The sequence below is a fragment of the Saccopteryx bilineata genome, chromosome 3, assembly GCF_036850765.1.
Source record: "Saccopteryx bilineata isolate mSacBil1 chromosome 3, mSacBil1_pri_phased_curated, whole genome shotgun sequence".
In the NCBI taxonomy this organism is placed as follows: domain Eukaryota; kingdom Metazoa; phylum Chordata; class Mammalia; order Chiroptera; family Emballonuridae; genus Saccopteryx; species Saccopteryx bilineata.
Window position 1 is genome coordinate 684,114 of NC_089492.1, and position 27,233 is coordinate 711,346.

At 59.0% G+C, this 27,233-nt stretch overlaps 4 protein-coding genes across 4 annotated transcripts; 1 reads left to right on the forward strand and 3 right to left on the reverse strand.

The window, feature by feature from the left end:
* Positions 1-3,731: 3,731 nt before the first annotated feature.
* WDR97 (WD repeat domain 97) lies at positions 3,732-13,341 on the reverse strand. The gene is made up of 24 exons (XM_066264893.1): positions 13,212-13,341; positions 12,875-13,005; positions 12,077-12,705; positions 11,840-11,961; positions 10,954-11,650; positions 10,740-10,882; positions 10,413-10,649; positions 10,246-10,336; positions 9,546-9,678; positions 9,340-9,461; positions 9,007-9,067; positions 8,679-8,825; positions 8,290-8,541; positions 8,078-8,206; positions 7,898-7,981; positions 6,575-6,703; positions 6,231-6,467; positions 5,956-6,144; positions 5,681-5,878; positions 5,470-5,591; positions 5,218-5,383; positions 4,431-5,131; positions 4,278-4,339; positions 3,732-4,159 (listed from the first exon to the last, which is right to left on the reverse strand). The coding sequence occupies exons 1-24, from the start codon at positions 13,339-13,341 to the stop codon at positions 3,957-3,959; spliced, it is 5,115 nt and encodes a 1,704-aa protein (XP_066120990.1). The 3' UTR covers positions 3,732-3,956.
* A 122-nt stretch (positions 13,342-13,463) lies between these two features.
* Positions 13,464-16,530, reverse strand: MAF1 (MAF1 homolog, negative regulator of RNA polymerase III). The gene is made up of 8 exons (XM_066265441.1): positions 16,186-16,530; positions 15,302-15,427; positions 15,064-15,192; positions 14,794-14,959; positions 14,556-14,677; positions 14,356-14,475; positions 14,089-14,220; positions 13,464-13,975 (listed from the first exon to the last, which is right to left on the reverse strand). The coding sequence occupies exons 2-8, from the start codon at positions 15,382-15,384 to the stop codon at positions 13,954-13,956; spliced, it is 774 nt and encodes a 257-aa protein (XP_066121538.1). The 5' UTR covers positions 15,385-15,427; positions 16,186-16,530; the 3' UTR covers positions 13,464-13,953.
* Positions 16,531-16,706: 176 nt separating this feature from the next.
* SHARPIN (SHANK associated RH domain interactor) lies at positions 16,707-21,976 on the forward strand. Its single transcript, XM_066265440.1, has 9 exons — positions 16,707-17,450; positions 17,773-17,947; positions 20,578-20,697; positions 20,776-20,917; positions 21,007-21,097; positions 21,179-21,332; positions 21,411-21,529; positions 21,613-21,741; positions 21,821-21,976. Exons 1-9 carry the CDS (start codon positions 17,253-17,255, stop codon positions 21,902-21,904), a joined length of 1,212 nt encoding a protein of 403 aa, XP_066121537.1. The 5' UTR covers positions 16,707-17,252; the 3' UTR covers positions 21,905-21,976.
* A 1,086-nt stretch (positions 21,977-23,062) lies between these two features.
* On the reverse strand, positions 23,063-25,510 carry CYC1 (cytochrome c1). The gene is made up of 7 exons (XM_066265442.1): positions 25,351-25,510; positions 24,532-24,728; positions 24,323-24,449; positions 24,068-24,225; positions 23,825-23,985; positions 23,476-23,576; positions 23,063-23,373 (listed from the first exon to the last, which is right to left on the reverse strand). The coding sequence occupies exons 1-7, from the start codon at positions 25,477-25,479 to the stop codon at positions 23,269-23,271; spliced, it is 978 nt and encodes a 325-aa protein (XP_066121539.1). The 5' UTR covers positions 25,480-25,510; the 3' UTR covers positions 23,063-23,268.
* Between the last annotated feature and the right edge of the window lie 1,723 nt (positions 25,511-27,233).

Sequence of the window (27,233 nt, forward strand, 5' to 3'; positions counted from 1 at the left end):
GTCAGGCGATTTTTTTATTTTTTTAGAAACAAACAGAAAAGGCGATGAGAAGCACCAACTCGTAGTTGCAGCACTTTATTTATTTTAGATTTTATTTTATTGGTTTTGGGGGGGCAGAGAGAGAGAGAGAGGGAGAGTGAGAAAGAGGGAGAAACAGGAAGCATCTATCTACTTGTAGTAGTTGCTTCCTGTATGTGACTTGACCAGGAAAGCCCAGGGATTTGAACCTAAGACCTCAGCATTCCAGGTCAATGCTTTATCCACTGCACCACCACGGGTCAGGCTGCAACATTTTAGTTGTATATTGATTGCTTCTCATGTGTGTATTGGGGAGGAGCAGGGCGCCAGCCAGTGATCCCTTGCTTAAGCCAGCAACTATGGGGTCATATCTATGATTGCACACTCAAGCCAGCAACCCCACACTGAAGCCGGTGACTTTGGGGTTTTGAACCTGGGTCCTCAATGTCCCATGTCAACACTATTCACTATGCCACCACCTGATCAGGCGTGGCAGAAGTAATTTTAAAATTAAAGGTTCCCTGACTTATGGTGATGCTGTGGATAAAGTGTCAACCTGGAATGCTGAGGTCACCAGTTTGAAACCCTGGGCTTGCCTGGTCAAGGCACATATGAGAAGCAACAAGTTGATGCTTCCAAATCCTGTCCTTCCTCTCTCTCTAAAATCAAAGAAAGAAAGAAAGAGAGAAAGAAAAAGAGAAAGAGAGAGAGAGAGAAAGAGAGAAAGAAAAACGTTCCCTGACCTGTGGTGGTGCAGTGGATAAAGCATTGACCTGAGGTCGCTGGTTCAAAATGCTGGGCTTGGCAGTTCAAGACACATACGGGAAGCAACTACAAGTTGATGCTTCCTGCTCCACCCCCACCCTGTCTCTCTCTCTTCTAAAATCAATAAAATAGCCTGATCAGGTGGTGGCACAGTGGATAGAGCGTCGGACTGGGATGCAGAGGACGCAGGTTCGAGACCCCAAGGTCACCAGCTTGAGCACAGGCTGATCTGATTTGAGCAAAGCTCACCAGCTTAGACCCAAGGTCACTGGCTTGAGCAAGGGGTCACTTGGTCTGCTGAAGACCCATGGTCAAGGCACATATGAGAAAGCAATCAAAGAACAACTAAGGGAGCGTCGGCCTAGCGTGCGGAGGACCCGGGTTCGATTCCCAGCCAGGGCACACAGGAGAAGCGCCCATTTGCTTCTCCACCCCTCCGCCGCGCCTTCCTCTCTGTCTCTCTCTTCCCCTCCCGCAGCCAAGGCTCCATTGCAGCAAAGATGGCCCGGGCGCTGGGGATGGCTCCTTGGCCTCTGCCTCAGGTGCTAGAGTGGCTCTGGTTGCAACGTGGTGACGCCCAGGATGGGCAGATTATCGCCCCCTGGTGGGCAGATCATCGCCCCCTGGTGGGCGTGTCGGGTGGATCCCGGTCGGGCGCATGCGGGAGTCTGTCTGACTGTCTCTCCCTGTTTCCAGCTTCAGAAAAATGCAAAAAAAAAAAAAAAAAAAAGAACAACTGAGGGCCCTGGCCGGTTGGCTCAGTGGTAGAGCGTCGGCCTGGCGTGCAAGAGTCCCGGATTCGATTCCCGGCCAGGGCACACAGGAGACACGCCCATCTGCTTCTCCACTCCTCCTCCTCTCCTTCCTCTCTGTCTCTCTCTTCACCTCCCGCAGCCAAGGCTCCATTGGAGCAAAGTTGGCCCAGGTGCTGAGGATGGCTCTGTGGCCTCTGCCTCAGGCGCTAGAATGGCTCCAGCTGCAACAGAGCAATGCCCCAGATGGGCAGAGCATCGCCCTCTGGTGGGCATGCCAGGTGGATCCTAGTCGGGCCGTTTCCAACTTCGGAAAAATATACAAAAAAAAAAAAGAAGAACTAAGGTCTCGCAAGGAAAAACTGATGATTGATGCTTCTCATCTCTCTCCATTCCTGTCTGTCCCTATCTATCCCTTTCTCTGACTCTCTCTCTGTCTCTATAAAAAATAAAATCAATAAAATATTTTTTTAAATGTTAAAGGTTACTTTACAAGAGCTGTACAAAGAACTCCCATATGCCCTTAAAACAGACACCTCAAATTCCCAGCTTGCACCAATTATTCCCAATAATGACCTTTTAGCAGAAGATACTGCCTACTGCCATGTCTTTTTTTTTTTTAATTTTTTTTTATTTATTTATTCATTTTTAGAGAGGAGAGACAGAGAGAGAGAGAAGTGGGGGAGGAGCTGGAAGTATCAACACCCATATGTGCCTTGACCAGGCAAGCCCAGGGTTTTGAACCGGCGACCCCAGCATTTCCAGGTTGATGCTTTATCCACTGCGCCACCACAGATCAGGCTGCCATGTCTTTTTAATCTTTGATCCAGAACAGCTATTCACTGTTTAACTTTCATACCATGCCATTTACAGACCACTGGCCAACTATTTTGTAGCCTGTCCCTCGATTTGCATTTGTCTGGTTGCCTCATGATTAGACTCAAGTTATTTATTTTTGGCAGGGATACCATGGAGGTGAAGCTGGGTTCTCTCCATTGCATCCCATCAGGTGGCACAGTGTCCAGCACCGAAGATGTTTTGATTGCTTAATTAAGGTGGAGTTATCCAGGCCTCTTTACTGTCAGTTTACTCTTTTTTGCCTTTGCAGTTCACATTTTTATAGGGAGATACATACTTTGAGACTATGTCAATATTCCATTCCTCATTCATGTTTCATGGCTAGTTTTTGTTTATTTATTTATTTTACAGAGACAGAGAGAGAGTCAGAGAGAGGGATAGATAGGGACAGACAGACAGGAACAGATAGATGAGAAGCATCAATCATTAGTTTTTTCGTTGTGACACCTTAGTTGTTCATTGATTGCTCTCTCATATGTGCCTTGACCGTGGGCCTTCACCACACCGAGCAACCCACTGCTTGAGCCAGCGACCTTGGGTCCAAGCTGGTGAGCTTTGCTCAAACCAGATGAGCCCGTGCTCAAGCTGGAGACCTCAGGGTCTCGAACCTGGGTCCTTCCACATCCCAGTCCGATGCTCTACCCACTGCGCCACCGCCTGGTCAGGCCATGGCTAGTTTTTGAATGTATTGAGATTTTTCTCTGAATTATTACCATGATGGTTGCCAAAGGGCGATTTTCTGATTTCATCACTCATCAAAAAGCATTCTTTTCCCCTGTTTATTTATGTTGACAAGGACTCATGGATTCCTATTTTATTCAAAGAAATATGTTACTCCTATTATTTTCATTCTCCCCAGAACATCTGGCTACTTGCTGGCTTTTTAGTAACCCCTCCCATCTTGCCCCCTGTAATTGACTGAAAAATGTTAGCTGAGTGCCTGAGCAGAGACGAACCCACACTATGGGTCCCCGTGTGGGTACACAGGCCCAGTCTACCAGCGGGGCTGCCCCAAAATGGGCTGACCACACCCCAGACCAGGGGTCCCCAAACTACGGCCTGCGGGCCACATGCGGCCTCCTGAGGCCATTTATTCCGGCCCCCGCCGCACTTCTGGAAGGGTACCTCTTTCATTGGTGGTCAGTGAGAGGAGCTAGTTCCCATTGAAATGTTGGTCAGTTTGTTGATTTAAATTTACTTGTTCTTTATTTTAAATATTGTATTTGTTCCCGTTTTGTTTTTTTACTTTAAAATAAGATATGTGCAGTGTGCATAGGAATTTGTTCATAGTTTTTTTTTATAGTCCGGCCCTCCAACGGTCTGAAGGACAGTGAACTGGCCCCCTGTGTAAAAAGTTTGGGGACCCCTGCCCCAGACCTTGTCCCATCCATTCCATCCAGCCAGACCTCCCTGCCTAGCCTAGTCGCCCCCAAAGGTAGACATGGCATCCAGTTTGCTGGCGGGACTTTATTCCAGAGGTGACAGGTCAGGTGAGGAGCTGTATCCTAAGCCCCTGCTGCAGGGAAGGAGAGGCTGGGAACAAGGTCAGGCCGCCCAGCCAGGTCAGTTGGAGTTGTCTGGGTCTGCCCGATCAGGCAGAAAGTAGCGCTGCAGAGCAGGCTGCAGGAGCAGGGGCGGCAGAGGACGGGCAGGCCTGGGCCAGCCCAAGGGGAAAGGCTGCAGTTCCACCCGAGGTAATGGCAGCTTCAGCGTCCGGATGGAGCCGACGAGGGTGCGGCCCTCCCAACGCCGGGACAGCATCTGGCCTGCAGCCAGTGGGGGCAATGAGGCCTACGAGGTGGGGGTCTTGGCCCTGGGAGACCCAGGCTGGGGTGGGCATGGCGGTAAAGCTCAGGTTCCAATCTCTACCCCTCTCCCACTCACCCTTCTGTCTCATCGGAGCTCTCTGGATCTTGGTCTCCTGAAGCCGCAGGATGGGGTCGGTCCTGGGGTTGGTAAGGAAGTGGGTTGGACTGAGCCAACCTCTCAGCCGCTCACTGGGCCCCGCCCCGGCCGTGTCCAGAGCCCTCCGCTCACCAGGGAGGGCTGGGCTGCGGCAGCACAGCGTTCCGCACCGGGGAGCGCGGACTCAGGCGCAGGCTCTCCGGCTCCTCCTGCAGGGAGCTCGGCCGTCGCGCCCGCTGCTGCTCGCAGAAGAAGTTGAGTGCGTCAATCGGCACCATGTCCAGTATCTTGGACTGTGACCACTCCATCTCCTCCAGCGGCAGCAGGTGGCCGAGCAGTCTGTCTGGCGCCGACAAACGCGGGTAGACCTCGGGCAAGGAGGAGAAGGGCAGCAGGATCTCTGAGAGGGCACGGCGTGTGCGCCTGACAGGCCGGGACTCCCAGGCGGCCGAACCTGGCTCCCCAGGCGAGGCCACCGGTGAAGGCATCCAGGAGCGAGCCAAAGGTCTCGCAGAGACGTGAACAGGCGCCCCAGACACCGTGGAAGTCAGCGCCCGGGCTCCCTCAGACAGGGGCGGAAGCTCTGAGGTCTCGGAGACAGTGAGCAGCACCTTTGACAGCTTGGACTTGGCTGCTGACCGCTGCAGGGTTTCCACCTGTGGGGGAGGTGACCAGTGGAGAATGCTGTTCCTGGATCCCAGCTGGACCCTGCTGTGGACTCCCATCCATGAAGGAGCGGGCAGATGCCGGAGAGATGCAGGGGCCCGGGAGGACAGGTGCCTCAGAGCTAGAGTGAGCTGAGAGCCCAGCGGCCTCATAGCTCTCCTCCCTCTCTGGACTTAGGGAAAGCCCTAGGAGGCCGGAGGGGTTCCCCTGGCAGGTGGTCCACCCCAGCCCGCCCCACCCCGCCCCACCAGACCTGCAGGTGGTTAATCAACTCCTCCAGTTTCTGGTCACAGCAACTACGCAGCGCGGCCTTGGAGCCCAGGCCCAGGTCCAGGTCTCGTACCCAGGTCATCATCTCCTTGCACAGGCCTTCTGGGTCCTGAAGGCCTAACCTCTCCAGCAGCTTCTTGAGCTCAGGCCTGTGATGGATGAAGGCAGTGTATCCTGAGGCTCAACCTGCCAACCCCAGCAAGTAGGCAAGACGGGCAGAGGGAGGGGGCCTCACCAGCAGTCGTCAGGGGAATAGAGAAAGTAGGACATGAGCTCCAACACGACCACGCGGGAATCCAGGGAGCAGGCCAGGAGCAACTGCAGCGCCAGCATCACAAACTGCTTCTCAATCCGGTCCTGAGAGCGGACAGGTGGAGCAGGGATTGGTGCTGCCGGAGGCTTGAAGGGGCCGGCAGCCCGGCAGGGTGGGCAGGGCTAGGGCGCACCTGGAGGCTGGGAGGCGGGTCCAGGTTGAGCAGGTGCACGAGGATGCCATGCAACCTGCCACAGAGCTCTCTGCTCACGTCTGGCATCAGACTCAGCAACGCCCGCAGGATGTGCACGCGGTCCTCCCAGGAGGCCTCCTCCAGCAGGTCTGTGAACCGCGAGGCCAGGCCGTCCACCGTGCCCACCTCGGGGTATGCCTGTGGGGACTAGACTGAGGCCCTGCCACCTCCACGATGCTCTCCCCCCAGAATGCTTCCCGGGCATCCCCCCGAACCTCCAGGGTGAAGATGGGGAACAGCTTTTTGAACCAGTTCTGGATGACAAAGAAGTGCAGAAACTGGGGCAGTTGGTCACACTGCTCTTCCCAGAGTGAGAGCCCATGCTGGTACCGCCGGCTGCCTAGGTAGGCCTCCATTCTGGCAGTGTCGTCAGCGGAGCTCCTCCTGGCCCGGGACTCGGAGCTCTGCAGAGGCGGCAGCAGCTGCAGGCCCCGCATCCCCCCCACCCGCAACCCCATGCCCCTGCTGCAGCCCTGCCCAGGGTGCCCACCTGAGCTGATGGTTCCTTGGACCCCGGCAGCTCCGGGGAGAGCTCCATCTGGGGGCTCAGGGAGTCTGAGGCCCAGTCCAGATCCAGCTCCTCATCCTCGTCCTCATCCTCCTCCTCATCCTCCACCTCATCCTTGTCCTCGTTGCCCTTCTTACCCAACAGCTGAAGCAATTTCCGCCAGTTGGTGTGGTGCCGCCGGCTCGGTAACCACCACAGGCTGTCCCGGGGCTCCCCTGGCTGCAGAGGGGACAGCACGCGTGACCACTGGCATGCTGTGAGGACTCGGTGGCCCCTGCAGAGTCCTCTCTAGCCCCGTGGGGAGAGCCCCCAGCCCCAGCCCTTGCCTCGAGTGAACCCTGGCTAGTGAGCTGGGCGAGGACTCCAAGGCCGCTGTCCTCCCCGGACAGCCACATCTGCTGCAGCACCACGGAGTTGGGGACCCAGCCTGGAAAGTGGATGGGTCTCAGCAGGTCCTAGAGAGGGGGAGCACAGCATGGTGGGCTGAGAACCAGAATTTTACCTCGTCCCAGAGACCGTCTCGGTGAGCACCCCAGTCACTGGTGCAGCAGCGCCCTGCCAGGTCTCCAAGAGCTGAACTGCCTCCCCTACCCCCCTGCCACCCCCACACACAACATACAGACAAGCAGAGAGAGCCTTCAGAAACTGTGGTAGCTCATCAGGGAAATGTGGGCCATCCTGATTCCCCACATGCTCTCTCCACAAGATGTGGCCCCCAGCCCTGGACCAGGAGCATCCATAAGAAGCAGGGGTGAGGCCTGACCAGGCGGTAGCGCAGTGGATAGTGTCAGACTAGGACGCGGAGGACCTGGGTTCGAGACCCCAAGGTCGCCAGCCTGAGCGCGGGCTCATCTGGTTTGAGCAAAGCTCACCAGCTTGGACCCAAGGACGCTGGCTCGATCAAGGGGTCACTCGGTCTGCTGTAGCCCATGGTCAAGACATATATGAGAAATCAATCAATGAACAACTAGGGTGTTGCAACAAAAAACTGATGATTGATGCTTCTCATCTCTCCGTTCCTGTCTGTCTGTCCCTATCTATCCCTCTCTCTGACTCTCGCTCTCTAAATAAATATATATATATATATTTATTTATTTATATTGATAATAATAATAATAAAAGAAGCAGAGGTGAGGAGATAGGGGCCTTGAAGAGGAGCCATTCAGGGCTTATGTATATGGTGCAACAGCTGGAAGGACCCATGTCACCTGGGCCAGGGTTAGTGCCAGATGTGTGCTGGGGGAGGCACAGAGACCTGTCTGGGTATCTCGAGTGGCAAGGCAGTGGATTGCGGGGGGGGGGGGCTCCTATGGGCTTCTGGTCCCCTGAAAGGAGGGGACTGTGGTCTCCCAGACTGTCGCTGGGAAAAGGCATGTAGGCACAACCAGGCAGCAGAGGCCTTGGCTTGCCCGGCACCTTCTCCAGAAGCCCCCAACCCCCTGGCCGCTGCTCCCAGAGCACAAGCAGTCAGGGCCTACAGAACAGTGGCATCAAAACTGGCCAGGCAGAGGAGGGAACAGTGGTTACGAGTTGCTGGTGGGTATGGCCCCCGGTCAGATTTGGACATGAGGGTTTGCAACAAAGGGAAGATGGTGTGCACAAGAAGGGGGGTTCCTAGGGGAGTTACCTCTGGAGAGCAAACGGCTCACCTTGTAGGGCTGCAGAGTGGCAGGGAAGAAGCCCCTGAGGTTAGAGAGGAGCTCTCTGGGCCGCCGTTCCAGCAGCAGAGGGACCTGGGGATGGGACAGGAGCACAGAGCTGAGCACAGACTCAGCGGCCCTGCAGCTCTGCCTTGGGTGGGCGGCATCCTGCCTGCCTGGGCCCCTCACCCTGTGCCGCAGGTGAGAAGCCGGTGGTGGCTCCTGGGCCACAGGCCTCTCCTGGCAAAGCTGCTCTGACTGCAACTGCAGGTCCAGACTGAGGCCCAGGGAGGAGCTCAGGGAGGAGCAGGCCAGCAGCTGAGGCACAGGAGGAGTCGTCACAGGGTGGGGGGCAGGGCCCAAGGTCAGGGGAGACGGCTGTCAGGGGTGCGAGGCCTCACCTGGGACGCCCTGCTGTGTACCCACCGGTGGATGGGTTGAATGGGCAAGGTGACTTGGGGAGGGCGGGCAAAGCGCTGGCCCAGTGCCCCTGAGTCCTGTGATGGAGGCAGGGCTTTTGGCGCTGTGGGGGCTTCAGTGCGGACCCCGAGAGTGGGGGCAGCCCTGGGCAGGGTGCATCCATCCCAGGTTTCTCTTTCCGCTGTGAGTGTCATGGTGTTCCACTGCTGGGACTCTGTTCCAGAAGGCATGCCCTGGGAGGCAAGGCAGGCAAGGCAGGCAGGTGGCGTCAGAGGCCCCGGACAAAGGGCGTGAGGACAAAGGGCAAAGGGCGTGAGGACAAAGGGCATGACGGAGTCAGGGCTGGTGCTGGGGGAGGCATCCCACCCACCAGGGCTGGGCCGTAGATGAGATGCAGGTAGTTGTCAAAGGCCTCCTGCTGCTGCTGCCAGGAGGGAGGGGGCTGGGCGGCTGGAACCACCTGCTCCAGTCTCAGCTGCTGAAGGTCTTGGTTCCGGGCAACAAAGGCTTCCATATCCTGGGGTAGGGGTCAGGGGTCAGGGGTCAGCCCATTCTTCCTTGAGCCTTGCCATATGCTGCCCAGATAACCACAGTGACCCCAGGAAGGCCCCAGGGACTGAAAGGGTGTGGCCCAAGCCTGGGCAAGGGTCAGAGCTGTGGGCCTTGGGGTGGCAAAGGGGGTCAGGACCCCACCCTACCTCCTCTAACAGTGGCTGCTGAGGTGCTGCCGTCTGGCCATGGATGGAAGACAAGGCTGTGCTGCAGACAGGGATGAGGACAGGCGGGACACTAAGAGGCATTACCAGTGGGATAAGGATCCAGGAGCGTGGTCAGGCCCCTGACAGGGCACAGGAGACAGGAGTGGGGATGCAGCAGGGGGATCTGGGGATAGGACAGGGCTGGGACAGGGCTGGAGTGGCCCCAGGTGCCTGGGAGCCCTGAGATCTCATGCTGGGGGTAGGCAGCCAGACCTTGAGCCAGGAGAACAGGGTGGGGGCCTCTGGGACAGCTCAGAGGGCCTGTTGGCCGACCTGAGGCTAGCCACCCCGTGTAGGTTGGCAAGCCTCTGTAGCTGGGCGGAGGTCAGTGACTCCCGGTTGGTCAGTGGCAGTGGAGGGTCATCTACCACATCAGGGACCCTCTGGCACAGCTTCTGAGCAGAGAAAGAAGCCTGGAGCCTAGGAGGCTAATCTCCCTGCAGCAGCCCCACCGCACACACCCTGTGCTCACTGCACACCTTAACCAGGTAGGCTGTGGGCAGGTAGAGTCTGTGGGATACCAGGCAGAGGCGGGAGCCCAGGGCCAGCACCAGGTCCCCACTGTTGTTGCAGAAAGTCAGGGCCTGAGGGGCTCCATTCAGCTGCATGAGCCTGGAGGGGTGTCCAGGGTAAAAGTCCAGCCCTGCTCCAAAGAGTAAGAAACAAAAGCAAGGCCCTGGCTGGTTGGCTCAGTGGTAGAGCGTTGGCCCGGCATGTGGAAGTCCCAGGTTTGATTCCCAGCCAAGACACACAGGAGAGGTGCCCATCTGCTTCCCCCTCTCCTTCCTTTCTGTCTCTCTCTTCCCCTCCCACAGCCAAGGCTCCATTGAAGCAAAGTTGGCCCGGGCATTGAGGATGGCTCCATGGCCTCTGCCTCAGGCGTTAGAATGGCTCTGGTTGCAGGAAAGCATCGCCTCCTGGCGGGCATGCTGGGTGGATCCTGGTCCAGCGCATGCGGGAGTCTGTCTCTGCCTCCCACTTCTCACTTCCGGGGTTAAAAAAAAAAACCAAAAAAACCCCATAAAAAATGAAATAGAAGCAGCAGGAGGGGCAAGGCCTCTCTTCCTTGTTCAGCTGGTAGGCTTTGTTGGGGGCAGAGGTAGGGGACCCCAGCTGACTGCCCCCAAGCTCCCAGCTCAGCCCTTTCTCCCTCCCTCCCTTCTCAGGGCCCCAGCCCACCGCAGCAGGCGGTTATCCGCAGTCCAGATTCGGATGGTGCAGTCCAGGCTGGAGGAGGCATAGAGCTTGAGCGTGGGGCAACAGCACAGACCTGGGGGGCCAGGGCTCAGGGTCAGGACCCAGGGCCCTAGGGTAGCCTGGACTTCGCCTTTGCCCTGCCCCATTACCGGTGATGTGGTCTGTGGGGTCATCCTGAGGCCGGTGGTCATAGCGCTCCCTGCTGTTCAGGTTAAACTGCACCAGACCATAGGTGGCGCTGTCCGCGTCCTCAAAGCCCACGGTAACCCACTTCCCCAGCGCACAGAGCACCGGGGCAGGGTGGCAGCAGGAGAAGGTACGCAGCAGGCTCAGGCTCTCCTCGGCGTAGGGGAAGACTCGCCACATCTTTACTGTCAAGTCTCCGCCTACCAGGCAGGGCGGGAGCCAGGGCTGGGCCTTTGGGGGTTCGGAAAGGACTCCCCGCAGGCTCTGGGATGTGTGTGGGAACTACTGACCCGAGGAGACAATGCTGTTCCAGGTAGCCGCAATGGCATTGACCGGGCCTGGGCTGTGCGCCTCTGTCTGGAAGACAGTCTTCAACGTGTGCCACTCGAGCACCGCCAGTGTGCCGTCCGTCTGTCCCACCACAGGCAGGTACCTAGATGTGACAATTAGCTGTTGGCACAGGCCCTATAGTCTCGCCCGACCCTCGCTGTCTCTGACACCAACCGGTTCTTATCCTTCCAGGCCGGGATGTTGCTGGGGCCCAGCTCGCCCCCACGCTGGCGCACAATCTCCCAGCTGGCAAACGCGCTGCTGGGGTTGGTGAGGTGGCTGTAGAGATGCAGGCAGCAGGGCCTGGGCGCCGGGGGCGGCGGCGGGCGCACGCGGTTCAGGACGCGCATGGGGCAGCGCGCCGCGTTGGCACTCACGAGGTGTCCGGTGCGCGTCAGCAGCCACAGCGCTTCGCGCGGCAGGCAGTAGGCCACTGCAGCCGCGCAGTCCTCAGGCTCTAGCAGTAGCGCGCTCACGGTGCGCCCGGTCACAGCTGACACTAGGTAGACTGAGCCATCCGTGCATGCGCACACGAGGCGCTTGGGCAACGGCGTGTGCGGGGGCAGGTGCAGCGCAGGAGCCACCTGCAGGTGGCATACCGGCGCCGACAGCTGTGCCAATGGTGAGTAGAGCTCTCGCAGGCGCCAGAGCTCCACGCTGCCCGAGTGCAAGGAGAGCACAGGCCAGCCAGGACCAGCAGGCGCCAGCAGGCGGTTCACATGCCCTGACTGCACGCCCTGGCCCCAGCAGCTCAGCGTCACTTCACCTACCTGTGCCTCCGCCTGCAGGTCCCATGTACGAAGTGTCCCATCCTGCGAGGCTGAGAGCACCAGGGATGTGTTTGGGAGCACAGCCAGAGCTGTCACCGGGCCTGCGGGAGAAGGAGCACCCGTCACTTGGGCACACAGGGGACTAAGGGAAGGAAAAGTTGTCGGCTCACATGAGGACCAGCACAGAGAAGGGTGGCCCAAACCGGCAGAAATTCTAGACAGCCCAGAGCTCTTGAAGGTGGAGTGGGGATGGATGGGCCTCACTCAGGAGCCACCGGGGTGTGGTGCACCTGTGTGGCCCACGAACACCATCCGGATCTGCCAGTCAGCCTCCCACACCTTCACCGTGCTGTCTCTGGAAGCCGTCACCATGGCCTCGGCCTCTCCGCAGTAGACCAGGTCAGAGATGATGCTGGGGAGTGGGGGGGGGGGGGGAGGGAGGCCCAGATGACTCAGCATCCCCTCGTGTGAGCATGCCTATGCCCCTGCTGTAACTGCCCCCCCCCCCATCCTTGGGCCCCCCTTACGTTTTGTGAAGATCCCGGCGCACATCTGTGATAGCCCAGGTGTGGAGATCAAAGGTGAGCACGGTGGAGCCGTAGGCTGCAAAGCAGTGTGGGGCATGCTGGGGAGCCAGGGGCCCCAGAGCCAGACGTTCCAGTGCGTGGGTGCAGCTTGGTGGAGGCTGCAGAGGTGACCCATGTGGCATCAGACAATGACCCCCTAAATGGAACTTCCAGAGTGCCAGGCCACCGCCTTTCTCTGCCACTATCAGCAGCCCCAAATCAGGCACTGGCAGGCAGCAGATGGGCTCACCGTGGAGTGCCCTAACCACCCCTGGCTCACTAAGCCACAGCAGGCTGAGGTCCGGCCTTAGGATGGCCAGCTTTGTGGGACCCCAGCCCACAAAGCGGCCCCCAGAGCCCAGCGGGCCCAGCAGGGCCACCAGCCCTGTGAGTGCCACAGGAGACAGCAGCTTCTCATGCGGCCAGCCATCTTCTCTGTGCAGGTGCAGGTGGCCAGCACCGTCCAGTACCACGAAGCGTTGACCCACCGGGTCCTGCGCCACTGAGCACAGCCCAGCTGCCACCTCCAGGCGGCGCAGTGGCTCCAGTCCATGTGTCATGCGAGCCACACGCAATTCGGATTTCTTTTCCTGTGGGCCGAGGTGGGCGGGCCGGCAGTCAACTTGGGGGGACCCAGGAGAGGCAGTGCCCCAGCCTAGGGGAGCCAAAAAGATTGGCTGGGATCATGCCAGGAACCCTTGGGAAAGAACTGGGCTAGGAAAGAGGTCTCTCTGGGCAGGTGCCACGGGCCAGTCGCACCTTTTCCACGAAGCTGTGGAGGCTTATACGCAGAAGCAACCACAGCTGGCGGGCACGGGTGGTCGCAGTCATGTTTTGCCACGGTGAGCTCCCGGTAAAGAGCTGTGAGACTGGTTCCGAGGACGATCGCTCTGTGCCAGGGGTGGAAATGCTGTCACTGTGTGTGTGGCCTTGGGCCCCCACCCCTGGAGGTTGTGGGCAGCTAGGGGCCTTCCAGAGGGCCCTGTGGGTTCTGGGACTGCCTATGGAGCGTTGCGTCCCTGGTGGAAAGAGCCCGTGCCTGAGTGAGGGATGCTTTTCGGCAGGCCAACTTGAAGGCCAGGCCAAGCCCCCTCACCATTCTTTTCTTTGAGCAGCCCGGGGTCTGGGATGGAATAGCTGTCAGCATCATAGATGTCTGGATCCAGAGTCAGGTTGTCGCTTTCTACTGAAAAGGGGTTGTCTGCATCCAACACATCTGTCTCCATTTTGGCTGCTGCAGATAGGGGCGGCTCAACAGCCCAGACCACCTGTTGCTAGGATACCAGGGGACGCATGCCCCGCCCCTGACGCATGCCCCGCCCCCATCCTCACTGACGCCAGATCCACAATAAGTCACATAAAACTTTATTGGAAACAAAACAAGCTGCAGCAAAGTGACACTCAGTGCACGCTGCCCAACGGGCGAGGGGGTGGGTACAGGTGGGCGCCAAGAGCTGGCCCAAGCCTAGGGCAGATGACCGTTGGGACCTGCTTGCTAGGTCTTGGGCCCTTTGGGCTGGAGTGTACAGGACCAGGCCTAACCCCATACAAAATACAAAAATAAACTCTGTGGTCCAGCCGCCCCTGCCAGTATCGGTCCATTTGGGCAGAGCAGTGGCTCTTGCCACCAGGCCCTGTGCTGTCTGTCCCATCCAGTCACAATTTGGGCAGCAGAGCCTGTGGGGACGAGTGGCCATCCATAGGCTGGGACCAAAGGGCTAGGTGGGCAGGGCTGGAGCTGTGGCAGTGCCAGGGTCTGGCCAGAAGCTGGTGAGTCCCGGGGGCCCCTCAGGTACTGGTTGAAGCTGGATGAAGCTGGGGGCCTCTGTTCCTCCTTCTCACATACAGATTACTGGGACCCTAGGCAGAGGGGGGACACACAGCTAGCTTTGAGGAGCTCTCAGGAAACCGGGCAAAGGGGTTCCGCACTGTCCTGCCCACCCCCCTCCAGCTCTGGCACCACCATTACACACCTGTCCTCCATGGCTCTGGTCTCTTCGGGTCCGCCCTCACTGCCTCCACCTCTGAGTTCTTCCTCCTCCTCCTCCCCCCCCAGCTCCATGTCCAACTCAGTGCCCACCTCCGAGGCTGTGTACGTAGATCCGCTAGGGGGTGGGGTGGGAAAACAGTCTTAGGAGTGTCTACCCTGGCCTGCTGCTGACCCCTGGGAGGATGTCCAGGGAGGACAGTCAGGAGTGGGGTGGGCCAAAAGGGAGCTGGGGGAAGGGACAGGCACTCACCTGATGGAGCGACAGCTGAAGAAGACAATCCGTTTAAGCCGCTTGTTGTAGAAGAAGTAGTTAAAGGACCAGAGGCTGCCATCCTCCCCAAAGGGGTCTGAGTCCAAGTCCGGGTTGTAGCTGGGTAGTGCGGGGAAAGATGGAAGTGAGGTCCCAAGTGCCACGCCTACCTAGGGCCCACCGCAGGGATGCCAACCCACCTGTAGATGTCGCATTCGGCCAGGCAGATCTCCTCGTCCACCGCATCCCACAGCTGCGGCTTCAGGGCCTTAAAGTCCTCCCGCACCGCTGAGAACAGACTGCAGTTGACCGCATTCACCACCTAGGATGGTCACAGCTCAGGCTGACCAGGTACCAGGACAGCAGGCATGGGGCCACGGAAAACGGGGGGAGGACAGTGGGGTGGCTGTGGGTCCCTCCTCTCCACCCAACCCTCACCCAGCTGAGGCTGGGCTCCCGGCTGAACTCGTGGCTTCGGGCAGTGCTGAAGTCGTAGTCGGGGCGGAAGGACTCGTTGAGAGTGGCGATCAGATAGAACAGGGTCTTGCGGCTGCACTTGTCGCTGAGGGGGCTCTCGTCCTCGCCCCCTTGGCTCTTGCTTAGTCTGCACAGAGAAACATCAGCCCAGTACTGCCCAGCACCCAGCAGCCCCCCGGGGGCAGGCCCTGCCCCAGCAGCCCCCCATGGGCAGGCCCTGCCCCAGCTCACCTGCTGGGGCTGAGGCCCGAGGTCTGGGGTGGGGACAGTGCCTCCAACACGTGCGGTTGGCCCTCCTGGCAGAACTGCTTGAACATGTGTTTGTCGTCTCCTGCCATCTTACATGAGTAGCTCTCAATCCTGTGGGAGGCAGGTGGGACTGTGAAGCATGCCACCCCCAGGGTTCAACTCAGGGCCGGGACAGAGTGATCTCTCAGACATCAGCCCCTACCTAGGGCCCTGCCCTCACCTGCCGATGATGTGGGCATCTCCTGTCTCCACGGTCAGCTGTGAGTTGATAGCCTCAAAGCTCGAGTTCTCCAACAGCTTCATGTCCTTAGAGATGGGGTCCTCTGCTGCGAGGGGCTAGTACTGCCTGAGGACGGGAAGCCAGCCCATGGAAATCTGGCCCCAGGACCTCCACCTTCAGGCCCCTCTCCCATAAACGGAGCCAAGGTAAACAAGCTGGGCCCCTCCCATAACCTGCTCTCAAGCCCTCAACACAGGTGGAGAAATAATGAGATCCTATTGCTTGAGGGGCAAGCCCAGGGCCCGGCCCAGCCACACCACGCCCCCTGCACCTCATTCGAGTTCTGGGGCCAGGCTGCGGGGCCCACGGGGTGTCCTGCTCAGTGTGGGGCTGCTGGTTTAGTCTCTAACACTCCCAACCCGACAGAAGGGCCGTGAAGGGACTTCCGCGACGGCCCGACTCCTCAGCCAAGGTAAGAGCCCGTACGCGGTTAAACCAGAACACCTGGGGCTCGGGCCCGCGGTCACCTGGACGCGGCGATCCTCCCTGCTCTACGGGATGCTTTCTGGCATGGGGGGGGGGGGGAGGAAACCTGTAGGCTCCTCCGTTCTTCTCCAAAAGTGTGCCTAGTTCCTTCGGGAGCGAAGGGTGGCCCCACGGCCCCCGAATGGCCTATCCGCGGGCCGCTAAGGCACTCCAGCGTCCGCTCCGCAGGGCCCTCTTCCCCGCCCCGGCCTATCAGAACCCCAGCCTAGCCAGGGCGAACTACAAGTCCCAGGAGACCGTGCGCTCCCGGAAGCGCGCACGCGGGAGGCCTGCTGGGGGATGTAGTCCTGGAGGCCCCAAAACGGCACCGGACACCGGGCGGACACCTACCCACCTACCTGCTTGCGCTACGCTCTGTCTGGCCCAGCAGGACCAGGCCGGGTCAGGTCGGTTGGCGTCGGTGCGGGTGAGAAGGCGGTGCGGACTTCGGACTGCGCGAGATCTTCAGGACCGGAGGGCGGCGCCGCGGCCTTCGCTGGGGCCGCACTGTATCCGGGGAAAGAAGCTCCGCGGCGACATCCCGTTACTCCCGGCCCTGCCGGCCCATCCGGGCTGCCACCGCAACATAGCCTCGCCTCTGCACGGCGTCTGGCTATCGCGAATGACCTGCCCGCCGACCGCCACAGATCGCTCCAGCTACCTGGAGAGCGACCGACCGACCTCTGCCTCCCCCGGCTGGACAACAACAAGCGCTCGCAAGGGCCGGCCTTACACCTCTGAATGGCAGGCTCCAGCTGCCGCGATCTAGAGCTCGGAGAGCCATTGGTGATGTTACCCGCCGCTCAGTCCTGTCTTTTTAACTACTGGCTGCAGCACCTGTCTGTCACTCTCCTGGGCCCGAAGCCATTTTCCTTCTAGAGCTCATTGGCCACGGCCCCTCGTCTGCCCCGCCCTCGGTGGCTGCCCGCGTTCCCAGAAGGGGTTGATAGACCTGCGCTGTGTGGGCGGGCAGAGCAGCAAGGGCGGGAGGCGGGGCTACAACCTGAAAGGCCTTGGTACGGCGTCCAGTTGTCACCCCTCTAGTGACACATCTCTGGCGGATACGGACCACCCGGTTGCAGCCCACGCCGGCCCAAGCCTCTAGGACAAAGGTCCCGCTCCCGCCTACCAGTCTTGGCCGGCCTTTCCGTCCCTAACACTTTGCCTGGCGTAGCAAGCCTGCAGGCCCAGCCCGTGCCCGGAGGCACTTGGACCTTGTAAATCCTGGGCAAAGCCAGAGAGGGTCAGCCTCGCCAACTCGCCCCTGACACCACCACCACCACCACTGCCACCCACCCTGGTCTCCGACACGCTGTCCGCATCCGGAACTCCCGGCTTGCGGCCCCGGTTTCCAGCCGGCGCAGGCGCTCTGTGGCCCCAGCTCACGGAAGCAGACTCGGAGGGCCGAGAGACGAACGGACCGGACATGGCGCCGCCAGCGGGCGGAGCGGCGGCAGCCACGGACCAAAGTTCGGCCGCGGTGTTGCTGACTGTGCACGCCGCGGTGAGGCCGCTGGCCGCAGGGTCGGACGCCGAGGCACCACTGCGGAGGTTGCAGCTGAGCGCGGACCCCGAGCGGCCCGGGCGCTTCCGGCTGGAGCTGCTGGGCGCGGGGCCCGGCGCGGTAAGTGGGAGGGGAGCAGCGGGCGCGCGGCCTAGCGGCCAGGCGGGCTGGATCCGGCGCGGAGCCGAAGGCCAGGCCCCACTGCTTGCCTGCTGAGTTCCCTGGAGCAGTTCACTTTCCCTTGCTTCCATTGCCTTCTCTGTAAATGAGGATAACGCTGGCGTTTTCCTTTGTAAGACTACTAGGAGAGTTTCTTAAGATAATGGGTCTTAAAGAGTTTAGAACAGCGTAAGTAGCCTACATTTACGTTGTAAGCCTTTGACAATCATGCCATATGTGCTGGGCGGGGGGAGGCATGAGCCTGGACTCTCCCCATCCTCAGGTCAGTTTGGAGTGGCCCTTGGAGTCAGTCTCCTACACCATCCGAGATCCCATCCAGCATGAGCTGCAGCCTCCACCAGGAGGGCCTGGGACCCTCAGCCTGCACTTCCTCAACCCTCAGGAAGCTCAACGGTGGGCAGCCCTGGTCCAAGGTGCTACGGTGGAGGGACAGAATGGTCAGTGCCCCAGAGCAAAGATTCGTTTGGTTGGCCAGGGACTGTGCTGGGAGTAGCCCTGGCCTGCCAGGCCTGGATGGTGGATGTAGTGGGGAAAGCTGGGCCTATCTTACCCACTGCTGGTGTTCTGGGAAGGCTCTATGAGAACACAGAGAAAAGGAACAGAACCCAAGAGCTGGAGCCAGGAGCACCAGATAAGTGTAGAGGGGCAAAGCAAGCAAGTGCTCAGGACCTGGGTCAGAAAGAATACACTGTATCAAGCCTGACCTGTGGAGGTGCAGTGGATAAAGTGTCGACCTGGAACGCTGAGGTCGCTGGTTCAAAACTCTGCACTTGCCTGGTCAAGGCACATATGGGAGTTGATGCTTCCTGCTCCTCCCCCCCTTCTCTCTTCTCTCCTCTCATTCTGAAAATAAATAAATAAAATCTAAATATATATATATATATATATATATATATATATATGAAGTATTTCAATTGTCAGACACGAGCTCTTTCCATTTTAGGGAAAAAAAAGACACTGTATCAAGAGCAATGGGAAGGTATTCAGTGGGCGAATGACAGACTCAGATTTGAGCTCCTTAGGTGGTACCTGTATTCCTAGGGTACCGTGCAGATAGGACTGAAGAGAAGGATGTTTCCAGAGGTGCTTAGGAGATGGAATTGGCTGGGTTTTGTGGCTGTTTGGATGGAAGAGTTAGTAGTTGAGACAGAAAGATGAGAGACCAAATACCCTTGGACTACCAGAGACAGCATGTTTGAGAGGACATGGAGGTGGCCCAGTTCTTACACTGTTTTTTTTGTTTTTGTTGTTTTTTGTATTTTTCCAAAGTTAGAAGCAGGGAGGCAGTCAGACAGACTCCCGCATGCGCCCTACCGGGATCCACCCGGCATGCCCACCAGGGGGCGATGCTCTGCCCATCTGGGGCGTCGCTCTGTTGCAACCAGAGCCATTCTAGCCGCTGAGGCAGAGGCCATGGAGCCATCCTCAGCGCCGGGGCCAACTTTGCTCCAATGGAGCTTTGGCTGCGGGAGGGGAAGAGAGAGACAGAGAGGAAGGAGAGGGGGAGGGTGGAGAAGCAGATGGGCGCTTCTCCTGTGTGCCCTGGCCAGGAATTGAACCCTGGACTTCCACATGCTGGGCCGACACTCTACCACTGAGCCAACTGGCCAGGGCCCAGTTCTTCTTCTTTTTTTTTTTTTAATGTAATTTTTATTGAGATACAATTTTTTAAAATTAATTTTAATGGGGTGACATTGATAAATCAGGGTATTATGTTCAGAGAAAACATCTCCAGGTTATTTTGGCATTTGATTATGTTGCATACCCATCACCCAAAGTCAAATTGTCTTCCGTCACTTTCTATCTGGTTTTCTTTGTGCCCTCCCCTCCTCCAACCCCTCCCCAGGGCCCAGTTCTTACACATTTGTGGGGAGTGGGGATTAGGTGGATCTGGGCTGGAGCTCTGGAGAGGTCAAGACTGAGGGTAGGAAAGGTTAACCAAGGTCAGCAGGAGAAGTGAAGAGAGAAGAGAGTCATACAGGCAGACAGTGCACTAGAGAAAGAGCCCACAGGGCATCAGAAGAGCTGTGGAGGAGTCGGAAGAACACCATACAAGGTGATGTGAGGACGGCCCAGACAACACACTGCATTGCAAAGGGAATAAGACTTTTCATTCACTCACTCACCAGGTGTATACTCAGTACCACTCTGGACTAAGCACTCCTTTAGGCCTTGAAGATTTAGCGTAAATAAAACTTCAAACCTTGGAGCTTGCAGTTCTAGAGGCGAAGCCGACATATAAAATGAGTACGTAAAATTCTGTCAGGTGGTGGAAGGGATGGGAGTGCTGGGGAGGAGGCAGTGAAGGCCTCATTAAGGTGACACCGAGTGAAATTTGTGAATTGAGGTGTGACCCGTGTGGCCAGAGAGTAGTGGGTACACAAACCCTGAGGCCAGAGCATGAGCCCAGGCTGGGCCAGGCCTGCTGCTGGGTGCTTGGGAGCCAAGCTTATCTCGGCTCAATTCTGAGGGCTTGAGCTGCCTCAGCGCTGGGTGGGCTCGGCCTCAAGTGGAAGGAAAGAGGAGAAGGCAACAGTGGCCAACTCTGGAAGGACCCCCCAGGGCAGAGGCCCAAGAGGGTTTGTTTGGAACGGGAGCGGTCTGAGATCGTCTTTGGTGAGGCGATGGAGGTTCCTGGGGGCGCTAAGAAGAGGCCTGCTGACTGCAGGGCTCCTGTCACCTGCTGTTTCTGCTGTGAGGTCAAGAGAGCACCCCTCGCTGGTTGAAAGGGACTGTGGAGGCCAAGAAAAGTGGCCTGACCTTTGTTGAGGGACACAGGTGGGACTGGACATCCGAGTGTCCAGAGGACTCGAGCACAAGTGCAGCTACAGCTCTGAGAGGAGTCAGCAGGGACCTGAGGGGTCCCTTAGCTCTTCTAAGGGCCAAGGCTTGCGAGAAGGCCTGGCTTGAAGTGTGGCCGAGGTAGGGCCTGGGCATGGGCCGAGGTGAGGAGGGAGGAGGCAAAGGTGTTAGAAACCTGAGGTCAGAGAGCACAGGCCTAGGTTAGTACTTGGCTGGGAGGCTGGATCTCTGGAGACCACCAGCCCACCCACATCTTCCCTCCTAGGCAATGATAGCGTGCCTCCAGTCCTGGGTCCAGGAACATACCCTGTTTCTCCACCCAGTTCCAAGGCCCCCCAACCCAAGGTGGATGTTCCCTCGAGTCCTGGAGACTTGATGGACAAAGGTAAATGCAGGTGGCTGGAGGGGGCTGGGGCAAGCAGTCATGCCCAGGTGTAATGGTGCACTCACTGTTTCCTTACAGAAGAGTTAGCAGGGCGCCTGGCCCAGGCCATTGCGGGTGGGGACAAGAAGGGGGCAGCCCAAGCAGCAGCCATCCTGGCCCAGCATCATGTGGCCCTCAGTGTCCAGCTCCAGGAGAGCTGTTTCCCTCCTGGCCCCATCAGGTGAGACCTGGGACTTGGTCCACACCCTGCCCTGCCAGCCCTCCCAGGTTACCCCATCATTCATTTTCCCCACCTACATTCTGGCCCAGGCTCCAGGTCACAGTAGAAGATGCTGCGTCCTCAGCCCATGTCTCGCTGCAGGTCCACCCCCACTGCACCATCTCAGCCCTCCAGGAGCAGGTGAGCACAGGGGCTGGGCACCCTGCCGGTGGTGGAGTCCCTGGTGACAGTGCGTGGCCCTGAGGCTCTGTCTGGCTGCAGGTATTCTCGGAGTTTGGCTTCCCACCAGCTGTGCAGCGCTGGGTCATCGGGCAGTGCCTGTGTGTGCCTGAGCGCAGCCTGGCTTCCTATGGGATCTGGCAGGACAGGGACCCTGCTTTCCTCTACCTGCTCTCGGCCCCTCGAGATGCCCCAGGTTAGTCCTTGATGGGGGTGGGGTGAAGAAGGTGGGCTGTAGCCTGACACACCCTGAGCCCCACCGCCTCTGCCACAGAACGCAGCTCTAAGCGCCCACCGAAGGTGGATGGTGAACTAGGCCGCCTATTCCCTCAGTCGTTGGGGCTGCCGCGAGCCCCTCAGCCAGCCAGCTCCAGCTTCCCCAGCCCCCTTCAGGTAGGCAAGGGCCCAGGTCTGGTGGTCTTGGGCCGTGGTGGGCTTTGGAAAGAAGGGGTCAACAACTGTCCTCCCCTCCCCAGCCCGGCTGGCCCTGCCCTTCCTGCACCTTCATCAATGCCCCGAGCCGGCCTGGTTGTGAGATGTGTAGCACCCAGAGACCCTGTGCTTGGGACCCCCTTCTGACAACCTCGGCCCAGCAGTCACCAATGGTACTAGAGGCAGGGGAGGGGAGGGGATGGGGGAGGATAGCAGAACAGCAAAGTGACCCATTTTCCCCCCTGCCCTCAGGTCACAAGGAGAGAGGATGGCCCTTCCCTTCTAGGTCCGAGGTCCCTGGATGCCCTTCTGAACCTCTCAGGGGACCTCCAATGACTGTTCCCTGGGGACAGCCAGAGTTGGGGGGAGTAGCCATGAGCCATACTCATTAAAGATACTTCTGAGCCAGCTGAGTGCCCCCACTCTGTGTGGACCGGGCTGCTGGGAGGATGGGAAGGTGGGTGGTCACACCCTAGAATCCTGACAGAGGGGGTGGGGCCTGGCCCTCAGCCAGAAAGGCTCCCCAGCTGGGTCCAGGTCACTACTGAAGAGCTTACTCGGACTTAAAGTCCCAATTTCTCTCTACACCCCTGAGCTTATAGAACACCCCCCACACACCCTGGCTGCTGCCGACTGAGCAAGGGCCCTGTGTGAGCCCACCCCCAGCTGACCATGCCAACCCTTATCCACCTGGAGCCCCTCTGGCATGCCCTCTTCTCTTTTCTCCCACTAAGCTCTCTGCCCTCGTAATTGGCTACCAACTAGGATGCCTTCCAGTCCCTTCTTGGGGACAAAAAAAGCTTAGAACTAAGACCTCTGTTCTGCTGCTAATGCAACATGTCCATGACCTTCCTAACACTGAGATCCTCAGCTGTCCTGCCCCCAGCCAGCTGCTGCATGAACCGTCCTGCTTGCTGGCTGATCTGGACCCAGCCCCAGCTGCTAGGAGGCACCATCCCATGACAGACACCCAGACACTCCACCACCCTTCTCCCCTTCAGCTGTCCAACCAAGAGACCAGGAAAGGGCAGTCCAGGTGGTCTCTGCCAGCTTCTGTTGTCCTGGGCATGGCTGAGAGCCTACTCCCTCTCCCAACCACGCCCAGCCCTCAGAGAGCTCCTACTTTGGCCAAGCCCCTCCCTTTGGAATGCTGCCCAGGACTCCTTCCCCGCTGCCCTCAGAATGGAGGCCAAGTGGTTCAACACACTGATGCTTGGCTGGCTACCCTGGCAGAACCTGGGCCATACCCAGCCAGGCCCTTTCTGCCTGACTGGATACTCCCCACCCCAATGAGTGCTGCCACCTTCTCTAAGAGCTAGTTCTGTTTCCTGTCCCAGACCCTAGTCCAGAAGTGACTGGACTCCTAGCAGCAGTCAGTGCAGGGTAATGCTGGCCACACGGCCTGGGACATTCCCCGGGAGCTCTGAGGGCAAAGGTCTTAAGTCTCCGAGTCCCCTGCAAATTGCACTCCCGTCACACAATAGCTCAAACATGCCCATTGAGAAACTTAATTTATTTCCATGATAGAGGCTGAGGACCCCAGAGCTCCAGCCCAATCTCCATCTCCTGTCCCCCAGCCCTCTTGTTCCAGAGGAACAGAGGCTTGGCCAAGAGGGCCGCTTGGGGCCTGAGGAGGCCCAGGGTGGCTCCTTTGCTTGAGGGCCCATTCAGGCAGGACAGCAAGCAGACGTTGGGCAGGGTCACTTGGGCGGCCGATACGCCAGCTTCCGGCTCTTCAAGACTGACCACTTATGTCGCTTCATGGCGTAGACCAGGGGCAACATCAAGCCCATCATCATCAACATCTGAGGATAAGGCAGACTCAGAAGATGGAAGCAGAAAGGTCCCCTGCCGCTCCCAGCCTCTCCCTCTCCATGCCCACTGTGCCCCTTGCCCAACACCTCTACCTTGAGCCCCATGCGTTTTCGATGGTCATGCTCTGGCTCAGATGCCCAGCGCAGGAAGGTACACACATCCTTAGCTACCTGGGACATGGTAGCTGGGGTGCCTGGGACAAGGACAAGTGATGAGGGATGCCCTTGGGGTCCCTGCCCAACCTAGGGTCACCCTCAGAGCATCCCCTCCATGGCAGACGGGATTCCTGCATCCCTTTGGATGGGACCCCCCTCAGCACACAGGCAGGAGCTTCCTCCATCACTCAGAGACAGCGACCCAACCAAGGAAAACCGAGGGAAGTATCTGGGGCAGTGGGGAGTGCAGAGCCCAGCACGCTTATTCCCAGGGTGGGGGCCTCACCATCGTCAAACTCCAAGACTTCGTTGTAGATGGGAGGGGCCATGCCAATGGCCTGGCCGGGGAAGTAGGGGTTGAAGTAGAGGCCTTCTCGTAGTGCCACCCCCGTGGGTGGCTCGCAGTAGCCCGTTAGCAGGGAGAAGACGTAGTCCTCACCACCGTGCCTGGGACCAGATCCATGCCTCCTCAGCCTCTGGCATGAGTTGGACCTTCCCTCCCTCTACCCGCTGCAGGAAGCTAGTGTACCTAGCTCGCACGATGTAGCTGAGGTCGGGGGGCAGTGCTCCGTTGTTGGCTGCTCTGGCGGCCTCAGGGTTGGGGTACGGTCTGGGGAAGTAGTCAGACAGCTTCCCTGGTCGCATGAACATCTCCCCGTCCTCATTGGGGCCGTCCTGAACCTCCACCTGCCACCAAGAGCATCATCTGTCACAACCCTGCTGTCTGTCCTCCACAGTGGGAGCCCCAACCTTGGGGTCCTTGCAGCACCCCCGGGCTGCCCACCTCTTCAGCCAGGGCCTTGGCTTCGTCCTCAGTGTAGCACACGCCCACCAGGTGGCGGTAAGCCACGAAGTCCATGCTGTGGCAGGAGGAGCACACCTGCTTGTACACCTGGAAACCCCTCCGGATGCTAGAGAGAACAAGGGTTAGTGGTGCTGGGACCTCACCCACCTCGTCCACCCAGAAACTCCCCCGGCCACGCAGCCGCGCACCTGGTGTGGTCCAGGGAAGAGAGGAGGCCGCGGTGGGACCACGGGTAGCCAGGAGGGTGCAGCTCCAGGTCACTGGCACTCACGGCAGAATGCAGAGCCACAGCCAGCCCTGCACCGCCTGCCGCCAGCATGCCCAGCGCGGACAGCATCACTTTCCGCCCCCGGGACGGGCCGGACTTCGACGACAAGGACACTGCCTGCAAGAGCCCCGCTCAGCGCCTGCTAAAACGCCGCCACCCAGCCCTGCCAGGGATGTGACTCGCGGCGCCTGCCTCTCCCACTCATCACCCGGCACCGGCCACCTGCTGGGACCGCTCAGAGCATCCCCGGCGCCACCGCCCTCTCCACGCTTTCGCGCCGGGGACCCCTCCACTGTGAGTCGGCCCTGAGGACGGCGTGTTCTCGTATGATGGACCGAGCATCACGCCGAAGCGAGCAAGGGTGCTGGGGCAGGCCAAGGTCACGGCAGCTGGCCGAGGTCAGGCTGCGGTCAGTGCAGGACGCAGGCCCAGCCCGGGGGGCTGCAGCGGGCGCACCGGGGCGCAACTCCCGGGGAGAGCCCTCGGCCCCGCGGGACCCGGCAGCCAGCCCAACCCGCCGCCCCCCAAAGCTCGGTACGAGGCGCCCTGGCTGCCCAGAGAAGTGGACGCCCATCCCTGCTCCCGGGAGGCACCTAGGACGGCAGGCAACGGAGGCCCGGCCGGGGCGCCGGGTGGCCGAGGCCACGTCCCCGCAGGCTGGCCCGCGCCCGGAGCCTCCCCGCCGTGACCTTCACGGGCTGCGGGGCCGCGCGGCGGCAGGGCCCGGGCCAGCGCTCACCTGAGGCGTCCGCAGCGGGAGCTGCCCGGGCCGCGCGCCGCATAGCAGACCCCGGGCCCGCGCTCCGGGCAGCCCCGAGCCCCGCGGACCCAGCACCGCCGCGCGCAGCGAAGCCGCCGCAGCCGCCATCTTGGCCCTCTTCAGCGCGGCCAACGCTCCCGTCGGACCCTGCGGCGCACGGGAGCGAAGTCTCGCGAGAGCCGGGGAGCGCGGGGCGGTGCTAGGGTCTGTCCTGCTGAGTCGAGTGCGGTTCTGCTCCCGTTGTCGTGGGAACCGGCGGTTGGGCGGGCCCCGTCGCGTCTCCCTGTTGCTGTGACAACGGTCAGCTAGCGACCTGGGTTTTCCCATGCCCGCCGCTGCTCTTCCAGGGCTTGGCGGTGATGGCGCGCCCCGTGCCCTCACTACCCGGTCCGGAACCCAAGGCATTTCCAAGGACTTGGCGCGCTTTCTTCCAGCGGCACGTCCAGACCTGGCGAGGTGGGTGGGCAGCGGACCCTGCCTCTCGGGGTTGAGGGCAGACAGGCCGCCCAGCGAGGTAGGGTGGGGGCCCAGCGCTGCCCTGGCCCTCCCGCGCTCCCTCTTGGACACAGGCAGGCAGGGTTCCGGCCCTCGCCCCAGCCCGGCCCACACGCTTGGCTGAGCATGGCGACAATTCAGGATGAACTGTGTGCTCTCCCTCATCCGAATGACACGGATTATTGGGCACATAGGCTCTGAAACTGTCAGCCACAGGAGCATGGCAGCCAAGGTCCCTCGCAGAACCCCGTCAGTCCTCAGTGAATGAATGTGGAGAAGGAAAGACCTCGGAAAATTTGCATCCGCCCTCTCCTCGCATAAGAGCAAAGAAAAAAATAGCAATAATCGTCAGTCAACTTTTTCAAAACTCTGGAGATTAATCATCGGGAATGTTGACCTTAAAAATGAAACATCTGGCTCTGGCCGGTCTGCTCAGTGGATAGAGCATCCGCCCAGCGTATGGTCATCCAGGGTTCGATTCCTGATCAGGGCACACTAGAGAAGTGACCATGTGCTTCTCTCCCCCTCTCTCTTCCCGCTTCTCTCCCTCTTCTCCCGCAGCCAGTAGCTCGATTGATTCCAGCATCTGCCCCGAGAGCTGAGGATGGCCGGGTTGGTTCCAGGACTGCAGCCCCAGGCACTAAAAATAGCTCTGTTGATTCCAGCAGAGGCCCCAGATGGTGTTGCGGGGTGGATCTCAGTGGGGAGTCTGTCTCACTATCTCCCCTCCTCTTATTTAAATAGTAATAAATAAATAAAAATAAAACATAGCCTTGGCCAGATGCTCAGTAGGCTAGAACCTCCTCCAGAAGCATAGAGGTTGCTGGTTCAATCCTGGGTCAGAGTACATACAGGAACAGATCGATGTTCCTGTCTCTCTCTCCCTACCTCTCTCTGAAAATCAATCAATCAATAAAAATAACTAAAATGTTTATTTTTCCCCCCAGAAAAAAAATTAGTTTATTAGACAATAGCAGAGAATTATAATTCAGGACAAGCATGCTTTAGCAAGAACTATAGGCAAGTCCAGCAAACAAAGGGAGGAACTTTATACAGAAAAAAGGAGGAAGCTGGGAGGGACAGCTTCGAAAGAAAGTCCACTGGAGGAAAGGAGTTCAGGGTGGTGACGGTTTCTCACTGGCTGAGTTTATGAAAGTTGAAAACAGCATTATCTATTAACAGCCAAAGAGGCGGGGAAGAAACAACCCAGATGTTCATCACTTGATAAATGGATAAACAAAATGTGTAGCAGGTCCATATAATGGAATATTCAGCCATAGAAAGAAGTACTGACACTTGGACGACACAGTAAACCTTGAGAACGTTGTGCTAAGTGAGAAAAGCCAGTCACAACAGACAGCATACTA

Bases quoted from the DNA above. Each gene is read 5' to 3' on its own strand.
- WDR97 (XM_066264893.1), bottom strand. From the start codon at position 13,341: ATGGAGACAGATGTGTTGGATGCAGACAACCCCTTTTCAGTAGAAAGC. The intron at 13,006-13,211 runs GTGAGGGGGCTT...CCCCTGGCACAG, and splicing joins GCTGCTCAAAGAAAAGAATG to AGCGATCGTCCTCGGAACCA. The intron at 11,651-11,839 runs GTGCACCACACC...CTTCTCCCGCAG, and splicing joins GGTGTTCGTGGGCCACACAG to GCCCGGTGACAGCTCTGGCT.
- MAF1 (XM_066265441.1), bottom strand. From the start codon at position 15,384: ATGAAGCTGTTGGAGAACTCGAGCTTTGAGGCTATCAACTCACAGCTG. The intron at 14,960-15,063 runs GTGAGCTGGGGC...TTCTCTGTGCAG, and splicing joins TCGGGCCTCAGCCCCAGCAG to ACTAAGCAAGAGCCAAGGGG. The intron at 13,976-14,088 runs GTGTGTAATGGT...CCCTCTGCCTAG, and splicing joins ACCAGAGCCATGGAGGACAG to GGTCCCAGTAATCTGTATGT.
- SHARPIN (XM_066265440.1), top strand. From the start codon at position 17,253: ATGGCGCCGCCAGCGGGCGGAGCGGCGGCAGCCACGGACCAAAGTTCG. The intron at 17,451-17,772 runs GTAAGTGGGAGG...CCCCATCCTCAG, and splicing joins TGGGCGCGGGGCCCGGCGCG to GTCAGTTTGGAGTGGCCCTT. The intron at 21,530-21,612 runs GTAGGCAAGGGC...TCCCCTCCCCAG, and splicing joins GCTTCCCCAGCCCCCTTCAG to CCCGGCTGGCCCTGCCCTTC.
- CYC1 (XM_066265442.1), bottom strand. From the start codon at position 25,479: ATGGCGGCTGCGGCGGCTTCGCTGCGCGCGGCGGTGCTGGGTCCGCGG. The intron at 24,450-24,531 runs GTGCGCGGCTGC...TGTTCTCTCTAG, and splicing joins TCTTCCCTGGACCACACCAG to CATCCGGAGGGGTTTCCAGG. The intron at 23,374-23,475 runs GTAGAGGTGTTG...CCTTATCCTCAG, and splicing joins GAAAACGCATGGGGCTCAAG to ATGTTGATGATGATGGGCTT.